This window comes from Gobio gobio, assembly GCF_949357685.1.
Source record: "Gobio gobio genome assembly, chromosome: 12".
Classification (NCBI taxonomy): Eukaryota; Metazoa; Chordata; class Actinopteri; order Cypriniformes; family Gobionidae; genus Gobio; species Gobio gobio.
This window is the reverse complement of record NC_137105.1, coordinates 1,915,416-1,933,988: the sequence shown is the minus strand read 5'-3', so window position 1 is coordinate 1,933,988 and position 18,573 is coordinate 1,915,416. Positions and strand designations below refer to the sequence as shown.

The 18,573-nt window shown below is 36.7% G+C and overlaps 1 protein-coding gene across 4 annotated transcripts in view; it reads right to left on the bottom strand.

Moving 5' to 3' along the window:
* ppp2r5cb (protein phosphatase 2, regulatory subunit B', gamma b) overlaps positions 1 to 18,573 on the bottom strand; it is a 76,719-nt gene that overhangs the window by 17,506 nt on the left and 40,640 nt on the right. For all 4 annotated transcript variants that reach the window (XR_013817577.1, XR_013817578.1, XM_079830328.1 and 1 more), the window contains 5 exons: positions 14,596 to 14,688; positions 10,697 to 10,827; positions 10,407 to 10,466; positions 2,096 to 2,204; positions 376 to 429 (listed from right to left, as the gene is read on the bottom strand). Coding sequence is in view for 2 of the 4 variants with exons in the window: in XM_079830328.1 (XP_079686454.1) it covers positions 376 to 429; positions 2,096 to 2,204; positions 10,407 to 10,466; positions 10,697 to 10,827; positions 14,596 to 14,688 (447 nt within the window). In the remaining 2 variants the exon portion in view is untranslated. The remainder of the gene's footprint in view (positions 1 to 375; positions 430 to 2,095; positions 2,205 to 10,406; positions 10,467 to 10,696; positions 10,828 to 14,595; positions 14,689 to 18,573) is intronic.

Here is an 18,573-nt window from a genome sequence, read left to right as displayed (position 1 = left end):
TCTGTTTGAATTAAGATTATTTTTCTTACCCCATTGGCAGATTATTTTGCGTATTTTAAGCAAAAAACTGCCTTAATTTTGAGTTCTTTTCCCCCAAAACAAGACAAAAACTTTTGCTTGTCTAGTAAATGCTTCTTAATGTAAGATTTTTTAGATATTTGGACTGAAAACAAGACAAAAATGTGCAGCATCATGGGACACACAAAGCCTGAATAGATTGGTTTGGTTTTGTCAACTCTAAACTAATCCTGTAACCCTGAGTTTGTTAAACTACCATCATGGTACAGGCCCCACGTGCAAATACAGGAATAAAAACATAAACAGATGTTCATAAAGCAGAGGTGAGAGTGAACACAAGATGGCGCTGTAACCCACCGGCTCAGTGAGTGTGCTGTCCTTCTCCAGAAACTGCACCACACAGTACGCCAGCTGAAACATCACAGTTAACTAATTAAGTATACCGCAAATTAAGGCGTTTTTAGAATCATTTAGGGTTTTTTTTGTTTTTTTTTATAACTTTTTTTTATGATAATTTAGCACATTTTCCCACAAAATATATATATTATTCATACATACATATTTTGTTTATTTTGTAATCACAGTACTAAAATATATTCAGGGTTCCCACTCTTTTTCAGCAACCATTTTCCAGGACATTTTCAATTTTACTACGGCGGGAATAAAAGACAAAGGTCACGCCAAATATTGCTTAAAAGCCGTCCAGTTTATTGCCATTACTTAACAATCCAGAATTTTTCAATATGAGCTCTTAATCATACATTATGACTATGGAAGCTTGTTTACACCACAGAATAGAAAGAAAAGGTAATTGTGACTTTTTATCGCTATTCTGACTTTTTACATATTTGTGATATAAACGCGAAAATTGACGCAATTCTTTATTCCTCAGAATTGGACTTTACAACTTGCAATTGCAGTTTAGATCTCGCAATTCTGAGAAAAGTCGTCAGAATTGCAAGATTTAAACTCGCAACTGCGCAAAAAAGTCACTTGTGAAGAAAAGACTTGCGAGTTTATATCACGCAATTCTGACTTTATAACACACAAATGTGACTTTATATCAATTCCTGAACATGTGCTTTCTGCAACTAGCGCTAATTGTTTGGGCCAGCGATAAACTCCTTATACTCGGCTAAAGAAATAATATTTTTTTAAAGAATTTTCCCAGACAACAACAAGATTTTCCAGGACATTTTACATTTTACTACGGCGGGAATAAAAGACAAGAATTACGCCAAATATTGCTTTCTAAGTCTTTAAAAGCCGTCCAGTTTATTGCCATTACTAAACAATCCAGCATTTTTCAATATGAGCTCTTAATCACACATTATGACTATGGAAGCTTGTTTACACCACAGAATAGAAAGAAAAGGTAATTGTGACTTTTTATCTCGCTATTCTGACTTTCTCGCAATTGCGAGTTTACATATTTGTGATATAAACGCGAAAATTGTCGCAATTCTTTTTCCCTCAGAATTGGACTTTATAACTTGCAATTGCAGTTTAGATTTCACAATTCTGAGAAAAGTCGTCAGAATTGCAAGATATAAACTCGCAACTGCGCAAAAAAGTCACTTGTGAAGAAAAGACTTGCGAGTTTATATCACGCAATTCTGACTATATCTTGCAATTCTGACTTTATAACACACAAATGTGACTTTATATCAATTCCTGAACTTGTGCTTTCTGCAACCAGCGCTAATTGTTTGGGCCAGCGATAAACTCTTTATACTCGGCTAAAGAAATGATCTTTTTTTTTAAAGAATTTTCCCAGACAACAACAAGATTTTCCAGGACATTTTACATTTTCTCTAATTTTTCCAGGACTGGAAAATTTGTCATCAATTTTCCAGGTTTTCCAGGACGAGTGGGAACCCTGATATTACATATATTTTATTAAAAATACATTAAGATATATAAAAATGTGCTTAGTTAGCAGGAAACATAACCAGTTCATAATGTATCTTAAATTACAACAAAAAAAACACAATTAAACAGTAAAAAAACACAATTAAACAGTAAAAAAATAACCTAAAATCCTAAAAACCTAACATCAGATTGGATAAGACCGTACCTGTGGGTGATAAACACTGAGTGACTTCACTTTATGCAAAGGTAACAACACTTTTAAAAGGAAGATCTTGTGCTCTTCTTTCAGCGGTAAGGCGAAGCCGTTGATTATGCTGGAGGAAGAGAGAAAGAAAGAGTCATGGGTCATTCTGAAACCGCAAATGATCACTAAAGCTTCAGGCTTTGTGACTTAAGACACACTGAAACCATCATGAATCATAAATAATACCAGTGCAGGAAGGAGAAAACGTGACTAACATTGTGTGTTTGACACCACTAATACACGGCCTCAAGTGTTAGCGCTCCTATAACATGATGAAAGGCACTAATAATCTCATTATAACACAGTAAGATCATTAACCTAAGGTTAGGCCTTATCAGCCGCCATTCCACCAATGAACAGGGTTTATGCAGGTTTCACCAAGTCATTTTTAACCCTTTAACTGTCGCCCCCTTTTTGAGCATTTATGTGAAAATGCACTAGCCAAACTTAAATGGTTGTAATTCATGAACCCTTTGGACTAAAGACTTATGGTTGGTCTATTTTAAAAGAAGACACTTGGCAGATTATTGCTGGAGTGGAAAAATTATTGAATTAAATTATATAAAAGATATTGAAATTTAAGTTTATTGTTATAAAAATATAATAAAATACATATTTATTTTATTAAAAAATATATAAATTAATATAGGTTTCAGCCTAAAAAAGACAGAAAATTCTAACCAAGTTATGTTAAAAAATGTAGGTCCAAAACTCAAAAAATGAGTTTTTAGCTGCGTAACCTCCAACAATCCACTAGGGGTTAAACACCATACTGGTGATTCCTAAAGGTCCTAGTTAGATATTCTCTATATATAATATTATTTTCTGAATATTTTTGGCTAAATACTAGAATCAATGTTTATGTTATGAACTTTTAGCATGAAAATCAAAGTTTGAATGATTAAAAGTGTGGTTGTTGACTTTTTGTTACAAAGGTGAAAACTCCTGTTTTTGATGCACACTCTTGTCATATATTAATCTATTACTCTTCCAAAATATATATTTTCTGCAAAATCATCCACAAATATGTATTCTTGAGTCTTAGACCTTTCCAATGATTTATAGTTTGTCATGACTAGATTAGGATTTAATAGTAATATAGTGAAGTAAATGTAGAATGCCTGTATACGGGTAAGTGACAGTTAAGGGTTCAGACTTTTTAAGACCATTATGAATTAAATTTAAGACCCATATCACGCAATAAAAAAACATACAAAGGAAATGCAGAATCACAAAATTACTTGCAAAGCAAATTCATTTATTCAAATTGAACAAAGTTTTAGTAAACTTACACTTCCTCATAGCTCAATCTCAGGATTTCACTATATCTATATATATATATAATTTTTTTTCTTCCTCCTTCTGAGATCAAAATTACTGATTTTTCCAGTTTTGTTGTTTTTTTTCATAGGATGCCACATTTACCATATTAGATGCACAATAGTCACACATGACAATAAAACAAACAAAAAGCATGAATCTTGTTTGGTATTACAGAGAAAGGCTGGTCCAGTTGTGTGCTATCTAGCTTTAATAACATTATCGCTTAGGGTGGGAAATATGACCAAAATCTTACAAGTAAAATTGCTTAATATAAGTAGAAAGTTCTCAAGTAAACGGTCATTAATCAAATAAGAACTTATTAAACAATTACAATAGGACAAATAAATACAACCTAAAGATCCGGATACAAACAGTGCTTTAAGTTGAAATACCGATTTTTCCCTGTTGTTGTTGTTGTTTGTATTAGGGATGCACGATATTATCGGCACAACATCGGAATCGGCCGATAAACGCTTAAAATATAAAAATCGCCATCGGCCGATATGAAAAAATTATGCCGATATGATAAACGTGTTGATATGCGCCTGCAATAACTCACGTGTGCAAGGACTGCTATAGCGATAAGATCATGTCAGCCTCAGTCTTCAAGTGAAAACAAGCAAGTGCATCGCATGTGAGGTGATTTTTATTGTCAGTTTTTAAATGCTGCCTTGAATTTGTGAATCAACGCAGGATTGCCAGGTTTTCACAACAAAACTAGCCCAAAACTAGCCCAAAACTAGCCTAAAACTAGCCCAAAACTAACCCAAAACTAGCCCAAAACTAGCCCAAAACTAGCCCAAAACTAACCCAAAACAAGCCCAAAACTAACCCAAAACAAGCCCAAAACTAGCCCAAAACAAGCCCAAAACTAACCCAAAACTAGCCCAAAACTAGCCCAAAACTAACCCAAAACTAACCTAAAACTAGCCCAAAACTAGCCCAAAACTAGCCCAAAACTAACCCAAAACTAACCCAAAACTAGCCCAAAACTAGCCCAAAACTAGCCCAAAACTAACCCAAAACTAACCCAAAACTAGCCTAAAACTAGCCCAAAACTAGCCCAAAACTAACCCAAAACTAACCCAAAACTAGCCCAAAACTAGCCCAAAACTAGCCCAAAACTAACCCAAAACTAGCCCCAAAACTAGCCCAAAACTAACCCAAAACTAGCCTAAAACTAGCCCAAAACTAACCCAAAACTAACCCAATACTAGCCCCAAAACTAGCCCAAAACTAACCCAAAACTAGCCTAAAACTAGCCCAAAACTAACCCAAAACTAACCCAAAACTAGCCCAAAACTAGCCTAAAACTAGCCCAAAACTAACCCAAAACTAACCCAAAACAAGCCCAAAACTAACCCAAAACAAGCCCAAAACTAGCCCAAAACAAGCCCAAAACTAACCCAAAACTAGCCCAAAACTAGCCCAAAACTAACCCAAAACTAACCTAAAACTAGCCCAAAACTAGCCCAAAACTAGCCCAAAACTAACCCAAAACTAACCCAAAACTAGCCCAAAACTAGCCCAAAACTAGCCCAAAACTAACCCAAAACTAACCCAAAACTAGCCCAAAACTAGCCCAAAACTAACCCAAAACTAGCCCAAAACTAGCCCAAAACTAACCCAAAACAAGCCCAAAACTAACCCAAAACAAGCCCAAAACTAGCCCAAAACTAACCCAAAACTAGCCCAAAACTAACCTAAAACTAGCCCAAAACTAACCCAAAACTAGCCCAAAACTAACCCAAAACTAACCCAAAACTAGCCTAAAACTAGCCCAAAACTAACCCAAAACTAGCCCAAAACTAGCCTAAAACTAGCCCAAAACTAACCCAAAACTAGCCCAAAACTAGCCTAAAACTAGCCCAAAACTAACCCAAAACTAGCCCCAAAACTAGCCCAAAACTAACCCAAAACTAGCCCAAAACTAACCCAAAACTAACCCAAAACTAGCCCAAAACTAACCCAAAACTAACCCAATCGCGTCTCCCCACTCTATAGCGCGCGCAGCAGCCTCTACAGCAGCTGAAGCTCCTCCAGGTCCTAGTGCCCGACCGGTAAAATGTTATATAGCCTATTTAGTGGAGGCGCTGTTGTTACAGTAATAAAATAAAAAGTAGAATACACAAATAAATAGAAGTTACTTCTTTTTCTGAATAAATAAAGCAGTAATGATGTCAAAGCACAAGCATGACACTTGTAAATTAAATACTTTTACATACAGTTTATTAATCTGTAATAAAATTTTATGAAATGGATGATGAAAAATAATCCAAGGAGCTCTAAAATAACTGTGAATGTTTTTATCTGAAGCTAAAGACAGCATCAGCTGATGCCACGCCCACTTCATGTGCACAAACATTACATCCAAAAATACAATATTTAGGTTACAACTGCATGTCTGGGGTGAAAAATTACTGACTTTATTATTGTTATTTTCAGCGCTTTTAATATAGTTATTTTAAAAAAGAACTTTAAGAACATTAATTTATTTTTAACAAGTATCCTTTTAGTAAGGAGACCTCAGAAATCTGAAACCAGAATGAAAAAAAAAACCTATTTTTTTGCTCAAAATGGTGGTTTCCAAACAAATGGAAAAAATAAACATATATCGGTATCGAAATCGGCATCGGCCAGAATGAGTTGAAAAATATCGCATATCGGATATCGGCAAAAATCCAATATCGTGCATCCCTAGTTTGTATAAGCTATTTTAGTATGCTTTCACTTTAAGAACTACAGTAATGTGCAGATCCAATACGGACACGCATCCCAAACTTTTACTCAAGAGTCAAGACATAACCGCCAATAAGAACACAGGGATATGAATGTGAGTATGATCTTCAAGAGTAAGCCTAGAAATAGACACATTCGGTACACTTGCACAAACTGACAGGCGGCAAACGCGCACAAAATCCTCTACCGAATTGAGTTTGTGGTTTACATCACTTTTATTACATTGCTGCAATATAAGACGCATGCTGGTCTCATTTGTAGTTGTAATACAGCGAACTATAGTTGCACTAGCGAAAGAAAGAACTACAACAGCCCGGAATAAACACACACACACAAAAGCGTTGCGGGAGCATTTCAATGAGCATTAGAGGTAGCGTTATATGGATGTAGGATAATTGAAGACCTGTTTAAAACTATTTAAGACCTAGAACTCAATACTTCAGACATTTTAAGACTTTTTAAGACCCCGCGGGGTCTAAAAAAGGATAATAGCGACTTTACATCTTCGCAATCCCGAGTTTCTCTCAATCCCGACGTTACATCTGTCCATTTTCCAACTTTACATCTTACGATTTCAGACTTTATATCTCACGATCCGACTATACATCTCGCAATCCCGACTTTACATCTCGCAATCCCGACTTTACATCTCACGATCCGACTTTACATCTCACGATCCGACTTTACATCTCACGATCCGACTTTACATCTCACAATCCGACTTTACATCTCACGATCCGACTTTACATCTCGCAATCCCGACTTTACATCTCACGATCCGACTTTACATCTCACGATCCGACTTTACATCTCACAATCCCGACTTTACATCTCACAATCCCGACTTTACATCTCACAATCCCGACTTTACATCTCACCCGACTTTACATCTCACAATCCCGACTTTACATCTCACAATCCCGACTTTACATCTCACAATCCCGACTTTACATCTCACAATCCCGACTTTACATCTCACAATCCCGACTTTACATCTCACAATCCCGACTTTACATCTCACCCGACTTTACATCTCACAATCCCGACTTTACATCTCGCAATCCCGACTTTACATCTCGCAATCCCGACTTTACATCTCGCAATCCCGACTTTACATCTCGCAATCCCGACTTTACATCTCACCCGACTTTACATCTCACAATCCCGACTTTACATCTCACAATCCCGACTTTACATCTCACAATCCCGACTTTACATCTCACAATCCCGACTTTACATCTCACAATCCCGACTTTACATCTCACAATCCCGACTTTACATCTCACAATCCCGACTTTACATCTCACAATCCCGACTTTACATCTCACCCGACTTTACATCTCACAATCCCGACTTTACATCTCGCAATCCCGACTTTACATCTCGCAATCCCGACTTTACATCTCGCAATCCCGACTTTACATCTCACCCGACTTTACATCTCACAATCCCGACTTTACATCTCACAATCCCGACTTTACATCTCACAATCCCGACTTTACATCTCACAATCCCGACTTTACATCTCGCAATCCCGACTTTACATCTCACAATCCCGACTTTACATCTCACCCGACTTTACATCTCACAATCCCGACTTTACATCTCACAATCCCGACTTTACATCTCACAATCCCGACTTTACATCTCACGATCCGACTCTACATCTCGCGATCCCGACTTTACATCTCACAATCCCGACTTTACATCTCACAATCCCGACTTTACATCTCACAATCCCGACTTTACATCTCACAATCCCGACTTTACATCTCACAATCCCGACTTTACATCTCACAATCCCGACTTTACATCTCACAATCCCGCCTTTACATTTCACAATCCCGACTTTACATCTCACAATCCGACTTTACATCTCGCAATCCGACTTAACATCTCGCAATCCGACTTAACATCTCGCGATCCGACTTAACATCTCACAATCCCGACTTTACATCTCGCAATCCCGACTTTACATCTTGCAATCCCGACTTTACATCTCGCAATCCCGACTTAACATCTCACAATCCGACTTAACATCTCGCGATCCCTGACTCTACATCTCGCGATCCGACTTTACATCTCGCAATCCCCGACTCTACATCTCGCGATCCCGACTTTACATCCCGCAATCCCGACTTAACATCTCACAATCCCGACTTTACATCTCGCAATCCCGACTTTACATCTCGCAATCCCGACTTTACATCTTGCAATCCCGACTTTACATCTCGCAATCCCGACTTTACATCTCGCAATCCCGACTTTAGATCTTGCAATCCCGACTTTACATCTCGCAATCCCGACTTAACATCTCACAATCCGACTTAACATCTCGCGATCCCCGACTCTACATCTCGCGATCCGACTTTACATCTCGCAATCCCCGACTCTACATCTCGCGATCCCGACTTTACATCCCGCAATCCCGACTTAACATCTCACAATCCGACTTAACATCTCGCGATCCCCGACTCTACATCTCGCGATCCCGACTTTACATCTCACAATCCGACTTTACATCTCGCAATCCCGACTTAACATCTCACAATCCGACTTAACATCTCGCGATCCCCGACTCTACATCTCGCGATCCGACTTTACATCTCGCGATCCCGACTTTACATCCCGCAATCCCGACTTTACATCTCGCGATCCGACTTTACATCTCACGATCCCCGACTCTACATCTCGCGATCCCGACTTTACATCCCGCAATCCCGACTTTACATCTCGCAATCCCGACTTTACATCTCGCAATCCCGACTTTACATCTCGCGATCCCGACTTTACATCTCACGATCCGACTTTACATATCACGATCCCCGACTTTACATCTCGCAATCCCGACTTTACATCTCGCAATCCCGACTTTACATCTCACGATCCGACTTTACATATCACGATCCCAACTTTACATCTCACGATCCCCTACTTTATATCTCACAATCCCGACTTAACATCTCACAATCCCGACTTTACATCTCGCAATCCCGACTTTACATCTCACGATCCGACTTTACTTCTCACGATCCGACTTTACATCTCACGATCCCCTACTTTACATCACGCAATCCCAACTTTACATTTTGCAATCCCGACTTTACTTCTCACGATCCGACTTTACATCTCACGATCCCCTACTTTACATCACGCAATCCCAACTTTACATCTTGCAATCCCGACTTTATATCTCACAATCCCGACTTAACATCTCACAATCCCGACTTTACATCTCGCAATCCCGACTTTACATCTCACGATCCGACTTTACATCTCACGATCCCCGACTCTACATCTCGCGATCCCGACTTTACATCCCGCAATCCCGACTTTACATCTCGCAATCCCGACTTTACATCTCGCAATCCCGACTTTACATCTCGCGATCCCGACTTTACATCTCACGATCCGACTTTACATATCACGATCCCCGACTTTACATCTCGCAATCCCGACTTTACATCTCGCAATCCCGACTTTACATCTCACGATCCGACTTTACATATCACGATCCCAACTTTACATCTCACGATCCCCTACTTTATATCTCACAATCCCGACTTAACATCTCACAATCCCGACTTTACATCTCGCAATCCCGACTTTACATCTCACGATCCGACTTTACTTCTCACGATCCGACTTTACATCTCACGATCCCCTACTTTACATCACGCAATCCCAACTTTACATTTTGCAATCCCGACTTTACTTCTCACGATCCGACTTTACATCTCACGATCCCCTACTTTACATCACGCAATCCCAACTTTACATCTTGCAATCCCGACTTTACTTCTCACGATCCGACTTTACATCTCACAATCCCGACTTTACATCTTGCAATCCCGACTTTACATCTCACGATCCCGACTTTACATCTCACGATCCCGACTTTACATCTCACAATCCCAACTTTACATCTTGCAATCCCGACTTTACTTCTCACGATCCGACTTTACATCTCGCAATCCCAACTTTACATCTTGCAATCCCGACTTTACTTCTCACGATCCGACTTTACATCTCACGATCCGACTTTACATCTCACGATCCGACTTTACATCTCACGATCCGACTTTACATCTCACGATCCGACTTTAAATCTCTTTACATCAAATTAACTCTTGGTCAAAAGTGTGTGTGTGTAACAGCTTCAGATTTGAGAGCATAAATAGATTTTATTAATAAAAAAAATTATTCATACCTTCCTAATATTTCCAGTAGTTCAGCTATTCCGTTATGATGCTCCGTTTCATAGATGAACCTGCATTGAGATAAAAATCAAATAATCTGCAGAACGATAATTATAACAGAAAAGCCATAACACACACAGCAAATTCTACATGAAATAGATTCCATCTACATATTATTCCAAAGAAAAATATTTCAAAACATCAAACTGCCTCTGATGTGATCAAGGCCATTGTAAAAAGTATATGAATCAATAATTTCATGATCTGGGTGTTATATAGCTAAAGATCACACGAGTCTCACCTATAGAAAATGTTGTTAATCTGCTTCCTGATGTAAGCTCTGAGACCCAGGAACTTTCCGTAGATGCGGTGGAGAGTCGTCTTCAGAAAGTCACGCTCTCGAGGGTCTTCACTATCGAACAGCTCCAGGAGCTGCAATCAAACACCAATCCAGTACACCATATCATTCAAAAACACTGATTCATCCAGTAATGAAACAAGTGAAGTCTTCATGAGTGAGTCATTGAATCGTTCATTCAAGAGATTTGTTCAAAACCACTGATTCATCCAGTAATGAAACAAGTGAAGTCTTCATGAGTGAGTCATTGAATCATTCATTCAAGAGATTTGTTCAAAAACACTGATTCATCCAGTAATGAAACAAGTTAAGTCTTCATGAGTGAGTCATTGAATCATTCACTCAAGAGATTCGTTCAGAAACACTGATTCATCCAGTAATGAAACAAGTGAAGTCTTTGAGTGAGTCATTGAATCATTCATTCAAGAGATTTGTTCAAAAACACTGATTCATCCAGTAATGAAACAAGTGAAGTCTTTATGAGTGAGTCACTGAATCATTCACTCAAGAGATTCGTTCAGAAACACTGATTCATCCAGTTGTTAAAACACTGATTCATCCAGTAATGAAACAAGTGAAGTCTTCATGAGTGAGTCATTGAATCATTCACTCAAGAGATTTGTTCAAAAACACTGATTCATCCAGTAATGAAACAAGTGAAGTCTTCATGAGTGAGTCATTGAATCATTCATTCAAGAGATTTGTTCAAAAACACTGATTCATCCAGTAATGAAACAAGTGAAGTCTTTATGAGTGAATCATTGAATCATTCACTCAAGAGATTTGTTCAAAACCACTGATTCATCCAGTAATGAAACAAGTGAAGTCTTCATGAGTGAGTCATTGAATCATTCACTCAAGAGATTTGTTCAAAAACACTGATTCATCCAGTAATGAAACAAGTGAAGTCTTCATGAGTGAGTCATTGAATCATTCATTCAAGAGATTTGTTCAAAAACACTGATTCATCCAGTAATGAAACAAGTGAAGTCTTTATGAGTGAATCATTGAATCATTCACTCAAGAGATTTGTTCAAAACCACTGATTCATCCAGTAATGAAACAAGTGAAGTCTTCATGAGTGAGTCATTGAATCATTCATTCAAGAGATTTGTTCAAAAACACTGATTCATCCAGTAATGAAACAAGTTAAGTCTTCATGAGTGAGTCATTGAATCATTCACTCAAGAGATTCGTTCAGAAACACTGATTCATCCAGTAATGAAACAAGTGAAGTCTTCATGAGTGAGTCATTGAATCATTCACTCATGAGATTCGTTCAAAAACACTGATTCATCCATTAATGAAACAAGTGAAGTCTTTATGAGTGAGTCACTGAATCATTCACTCAAGAGATTCGTTCAAAAACACTGATTCATCCAGTAATGAAACAAGTGAAGTCTTTATGAGTGAGTCATTGAATCATTCACTCAAGAGATTTGTTCAAAAACACTGATTCATCCAGTAATGAAACAAGTGAAGTCTTCATGAGTGAGTCATTGAATCATTCATTCAAGAGATTTGTTCAAAAACACTGATTCATCCAGTAATGAAACAAGTGAAGTCTTTATGAGTGAGTCACTGAATCATTCACTCAAGAGATTCGTTCAGAAACACTGATTCATCCAGTTGTTAAAACACTGATTCATCCAGTAATGAAACAAGTGAAGTCTTCATGAGTGAGTCATTTAATCATTCATTCAAGAGATTCAATCAAAAACACTGATTCATCCAGTAATGAAACAAGTGAAGTCTTCATGAGTGAGTCATTGAATCATTCACTCAAGAGATTCGTTCAAAAACACTGATTCATCCAGTAATGAAACAAGTGAAGTCTTTATGAGTGAGTCATTGAATCATTCACTCAAGAGATTCGTTCAAAAACACTGATTCATCCAGTAATGAAACAAGTGAAGTCTTTATGAGTGAGTCATTGAATCATTCACTCAAGAGATTCGTTCAGAAACACTGATTCATCCAGTAATGAAACAAGTGAAGTCTTTATGAGTGAGTCACTGAATCATTCACTCAAGAGATTCGTTCAGAAACACTGATTCATCCAGTTGTTAAAACACTGATTCATCCAGTAATGAAACAAGTGAAGTCTTTATGAGTGAGTCACTGAATCATTCACTCAAGAGATTTGTTCAAAAACACTGATTCATCCATTAATGAAGCAATAAGTCTTTATGAGTGAGTCACTGAATCATTCACTCAAGAGATTTGTTCAAAAACACTGATTCATCCATTAATGAAACAATAAGTCTTTATGAGTGAGTCACTGAATCATTCACTCAAGAGATTCGTTCAAAAACACTGATTCATCCAGTAATTAACCAAGTGAAGTCTTTATGAGTGAGTCATTGAATCGTTCACTCAAGAGATTCGTTCAAAAACACTGATTCATCCAGTAATGAAACAAGTGAAGTCTTTATGAGTGAGTCATTGAATCATTCACTCAAGAGATTTGTTCAAAAACACTGATTCATCCAGTAATGAAACAAGTGAAGTCTTTATGAGTGAGTCACTGAATCATTCACTCAAGAGATTTGTTCAAAAACACTGATTCATCCATTAATGAAGCAATAAGTCTTTATGAGTGAGTCACTGAATCATTCACTCAAGAGATTCGTTCAAAAACACTGATTCATCCAGTAATGAAACAAGTCAAGTCTTTATGAGTGAGTCACTGAATCATTCACTCAAGAGATTCGTTCAGAAACACTGATTCATCTAGTTGTTAAAACACTGATTCATCCAGTAATGAAACAAGTGAAGTCTTCATGAGTGAGTCATTGAATCATTCACTCAAGAGATTTGTTCAAAAACACTGATTCATCCAGTAATGAAACAAGTGAAGTCTTTATGAGTGAGTAATTGAATCATTCACTAAAGAGATTTGTTCAGAAACACTTGATTCATCCAGTAATGAAACAAGTGAAGTCTTTATGAGTGAGTCATTGAATCATTCACTAAAGAGATTTGTTCAGAAACACTGATTCATCCAGTAATGAAACAAGTCTTTATGAGTGAGTCATTGAATCATTCACTCAAGAGATTTGTTCAAAAACACTGATTCATCCAGTAATGAAACAAGTGAAGTCTTTATGAGTGAGTCACTGAATCATTCACTCAAGAGATTCGTTCAAAAACACTGATACATCCATTAATGAAACATGTGAAGTCTTTATGAGTGAGTCACTGAATCATTCACTCAAGAGATTCGTTCAAAAACACTGATACATCCATTAATGAAACATGTGAAGTCTTTATGAGTGAGTCACTGAATCATTCACTCAAGAGATTCATTCAAAAACGCTGATTCATCCATTAATGAAACAAGTGAAGTCTTTATGAGTGAGTCACTGAATCATTCACTCAAGAGATTCGTTCAAAAACACTGATACATCCATTAATGAAACAAGTGAAGTCTTTATGAGTGAGTCACTGAATCATTCACTCAAGAGATTCGTTCAAAAACGCTGATTCATCCATTAATGAAACAAGTGAAGTCTTTATGAGTGAGTCACTGAATCATTCACTCAAGAGATTCATTCAAAAACACTGATACATCCATTAATGAAACAAGTGAAGTCTTTATGAGTGAGTCACTGAATCATTCACTCAAGAGATTCGTTCAAAAACACTGATTCATCCATTAATGAAACAAGTGAAGTCTTTATGAGTGAGTCACTGAATCATTCACTCAAGAGATTCGTTCAAAAACACTGATTCATCCAGTAATGAAACAAGTGAAGTCTTTATGAGTGAGTCATTGAATCATTCACTCAAGAGATTCGTTCAAACCCTGAACGCAATGGGACGAGCTCATATCAACATACCTGCATCACAAACTTCTGGTCGATGTATTTCTTGGCTATGTTTGGCTGAAAGTCTGGTGACTCTAAAAACCGCAGGAAAAATTCATAGACGAGCTGTGGGCAGAAAAACAACCATCGTCAATGTCATTTAACGCCTTACAGTACTTATATTTTAGATTACATTTCATTACAATTACGCACATTTTACACCCAAATATTTGTATTAAAGAAAAAATGAATGCATCCACATAATAATTACACACATTATTCTAAATGATAGGATTTTATTACTGTACTACATTAAAATCAATATGCTAAAGCTATTAAAGCTTTAGCATACTTATTACACTACTTAAAGCCTTTATATTTAATGCATTACAGAAGCATGTTTAATGCATGAATTATGTATAATTAAGTATAATGCATTGTGTCATCCACAGTTATAATTAGGGGTGCACGATATTCACAAAAATGTGATATTGCGATATCGATAATGAATATTGCGATATCGATATTAATTTCGATATTTTTAAGCCTATGTAAAATTACAAAAGTTACAGAAAACGCATCAAAATAGATTCATAACAAATAAAACAAATTCTTACAACACAAGGTTTAAAGTTTTTCAACTGACAGTCATATTGGACTGGTACAATATGAATAAATAAATAATAATCATATCTGGTTGTACAGTAGGGATGCAACAATACAGTTAGTCCACGGTTCAATACACACCTCGGTTTTTAACCACGGTTTTGGTTGGGTTCTGATGGCTTGTCACATCAGTTTTTTTCTATTCTATTCTTAGCCGACAGGAACAGAAAGAGTTATTATTATTTTTATTATTATTTTTTGTTTTTATTGCAATACTCTTTTTGAATTTTACTTAAAAGACTTGGAAAAACCTTACTTAAAAAAAAACCTTGTACACATTCCTAGTGTATAGTATAATATAAAATAAATATATATAAAGATTTACAGTGGCAGCTCAGAGCAGTACAGCATGAAAGTGTATGAATAAATGTAAAATTAAAGAGAGAGTTCACTCAAAAATGAAAATTCTGTCATCAATTACTGGCGCTCAAGTTGTTTTAAACCTGAATAAAGTTCTTTCTTCTGTTGGACATAAAATATATTTTAAAGAATGTTGGGAACCAACAGTTGCTGGTCCCCATTGTAGGAAATAATAATATGAATGTCAATCGCTACTATCAGCTGTCTGTGTTCAACAGAAGAAATTAATACAGGTTTGAACAACATTAGATGAGTAAATAATGACATTGTTTTAGAGGTGAACTGGCCCTTTAAGGACTAGCGGCAGCGTGTTCACTAAAGGCTGCGCTTCTGTCAATGTAAGACCTGCACACATCTAATACACAGACACGCGATTTTACTTTCACTATAGACTTAACTGGCTGTGTTTATGTTAACCATGTGTGTATTTGACAGTATTTGCGCAATAAGACGACTTAGTCCAGTAATCACGTGTTTGACAGGCTTTTAGTGCGCGCGCTCAGCGCATGTTAAAACAGTGCATGAGCACGCGAATTAAATGTTTAATGCTTTAAAACGCATTCAAATAATGAACTTTGGTGATTGTGAATAACTCTAGTGTTCTGTGAGTATAACTCTCTGACACCAGCATTGCAAGCGTGGCTAAACACCCCTAACCTGTGCATAGTGGTCGGATATCTGCTCATATCAGCGCGTAGACCAAACAGAGCCGAAATAAACTGAGAGAAATATTTAAAACGGAGAGAAATAAAATTAGGCTTGTGGTGGTTCTTAACTATTTCATCTTCTCCCTGAGCAACACTCATTTTCTTACTTTTGTGTTCTTTCTTTCGGTCCACTTGCTCCCTTCGCTCTCTCTTTAGGTCCTTTCTTTTCTTTCTCTTCGTTTTGTTGTACGCTGGTGTGTGCGTCGAGCCGGCCCGACAAGTGTGTGTGTGTGTGTGTGTGTGTGTGTGTAGAGGGAGGGAGAAGTGAGAGAGTGACGGTTAGCTTTGGAGCGAGTAGGAGGGACCCGGTTTTTAAAAAAATAGATCCGATAAAGAATGTATATACTGTACAGTGAAACGCGTCTCATTTTGTCATAAACGAAATATCGCATCATTATCGCGAGACTTACAATTTAATATCGGGCAACGTGATACCGCGATAACGATATTAAATCGATATATCGTGCACCCCTAGTTATAATACATTATACAGGGAGTGCAGAATTATTAGGCACGTTGATTTTCTGATCATATTTTTTTTCCAGGCACATTTGACCAATTCCAAACCACAGTAATCCTAATAACTACTATTGATTTAGTATTTAATAATGTATAAGTGATATATAATTGTTCATGAAGGCTGGAAATGAAAATCACCTTATATTCAGGTGTGCAGAATTATTAGGCATGTTTTCTTTTACAGATAAATTGAGCCAAAAAAGAGATTTAACTCAGACTGAAAAGTCAAAAAGTATTAAATGCCCATGAGAAGGATGCAATACTAATGCAATACTAGACATTGCAGTTAAGGCATGACCATTGGACAGTGAAATGCTCGTTGGGTCAGCAGGGTCAGAATAAAAGCCTATAAAAAAACCTTCTTCATGTATTTTACAACACTTCAGCTTGTGATTCTTATCTAGTGGGGGTCATTTTTTAGGATTCTTTACCTAACTGAAGTCTCTGAGATCCTGACACCTTCACTTCTGGAGACTCCAGGTAGGTTCAGCTCTGGAAAATGGTGGCGCTGGAGACTAAAGGGTTCCTGATGGTTTCACCCTTAATTCTTCACCTTAATTCTTCATTCTTTTGCAGTTAACAGGTGTCTTTTCTTCACCACCTGTTTTTGTCTGACCCTGCTGACCCAACGAGCATTTCACTGTCCAATGGTCATGCCTTAACTGCAATGTCTAGTATTGCATTAGTATTGCATCCTTCTCATGGGCATTTAATACTTTTTGACTTTTCAGTCTGAGTTAAATCTCTTTTTTGGCTCAATTTATCTGTAAAAGAAAACATGCCTAATAATTCTGCACACCTGAATATAAGGTGATTTTCATTTCCAGCCTTCATGAACAATTATATATCACTTATACATTATTAAATACTAAATCAATAGTAGTTATTAGGATTACTGTGGTTTGGAATTGGTCAAATGTGCCTGGAAAAAAATATGATCAGAAAATCAACGTGCCTAATAATTCTGCACTCCCTGTAATATTCATTACACACCTTTAGAGAGTATAATGCATTAACACACACGACAAACAACCGATTCAGACGCATCTGCAGATATTATAATGCATTTTAGCTATTTATGAAAAGATACATTATGAACACTGTAAATGATTAACCAACGATCATGGGAATGTGTGTAAACTCACATCCCTAATGAACACCTTTATAATGCATTATACATAAAGGCTTCAAGTGTTACCAAACAATATCATTATTTAAAAAATATATATATAAATTAACAAATAAAGGCATTTAAATAAAGCAGGGCTATAAATAACGTTGTCTATATACACAAACCACCATTCGAAAGTTTAGGGTTGGTAAGATTTTTTTTTATTATTTTTGAATATTGAAGTCTCTTCTGCTCACCAAGGCTGTTTGTTTGATCAAAAATACAGTAAAATCTTGAAATATTATTCCAGTGTAGATCAGCTGTCCTCTATGTGAATATATAGTAAAGTGTAATTTATTCCTGTGATCAAAGCTAAATTTATTTGATCAAAAATACAGTAAAAATTGTGAAATATTATTAGTGTAAATTAGCTGTTTTCCATGTGAAAATATAATAAAATGTAATTTATTTCTGTGACCAAAGCTGAATTTATTTGATCAAAAATACAGTAAAAATTATGAAATATTATTCCAGTGGAGATAATCTGTTCTCTATGTGAAAATATAGTAAAATGTAATTTATTCCTGTGATCAAAGCTGAATTAATTTGATAAAAAATGCAGTAAAATTTTGAAATATTATTCCAGTG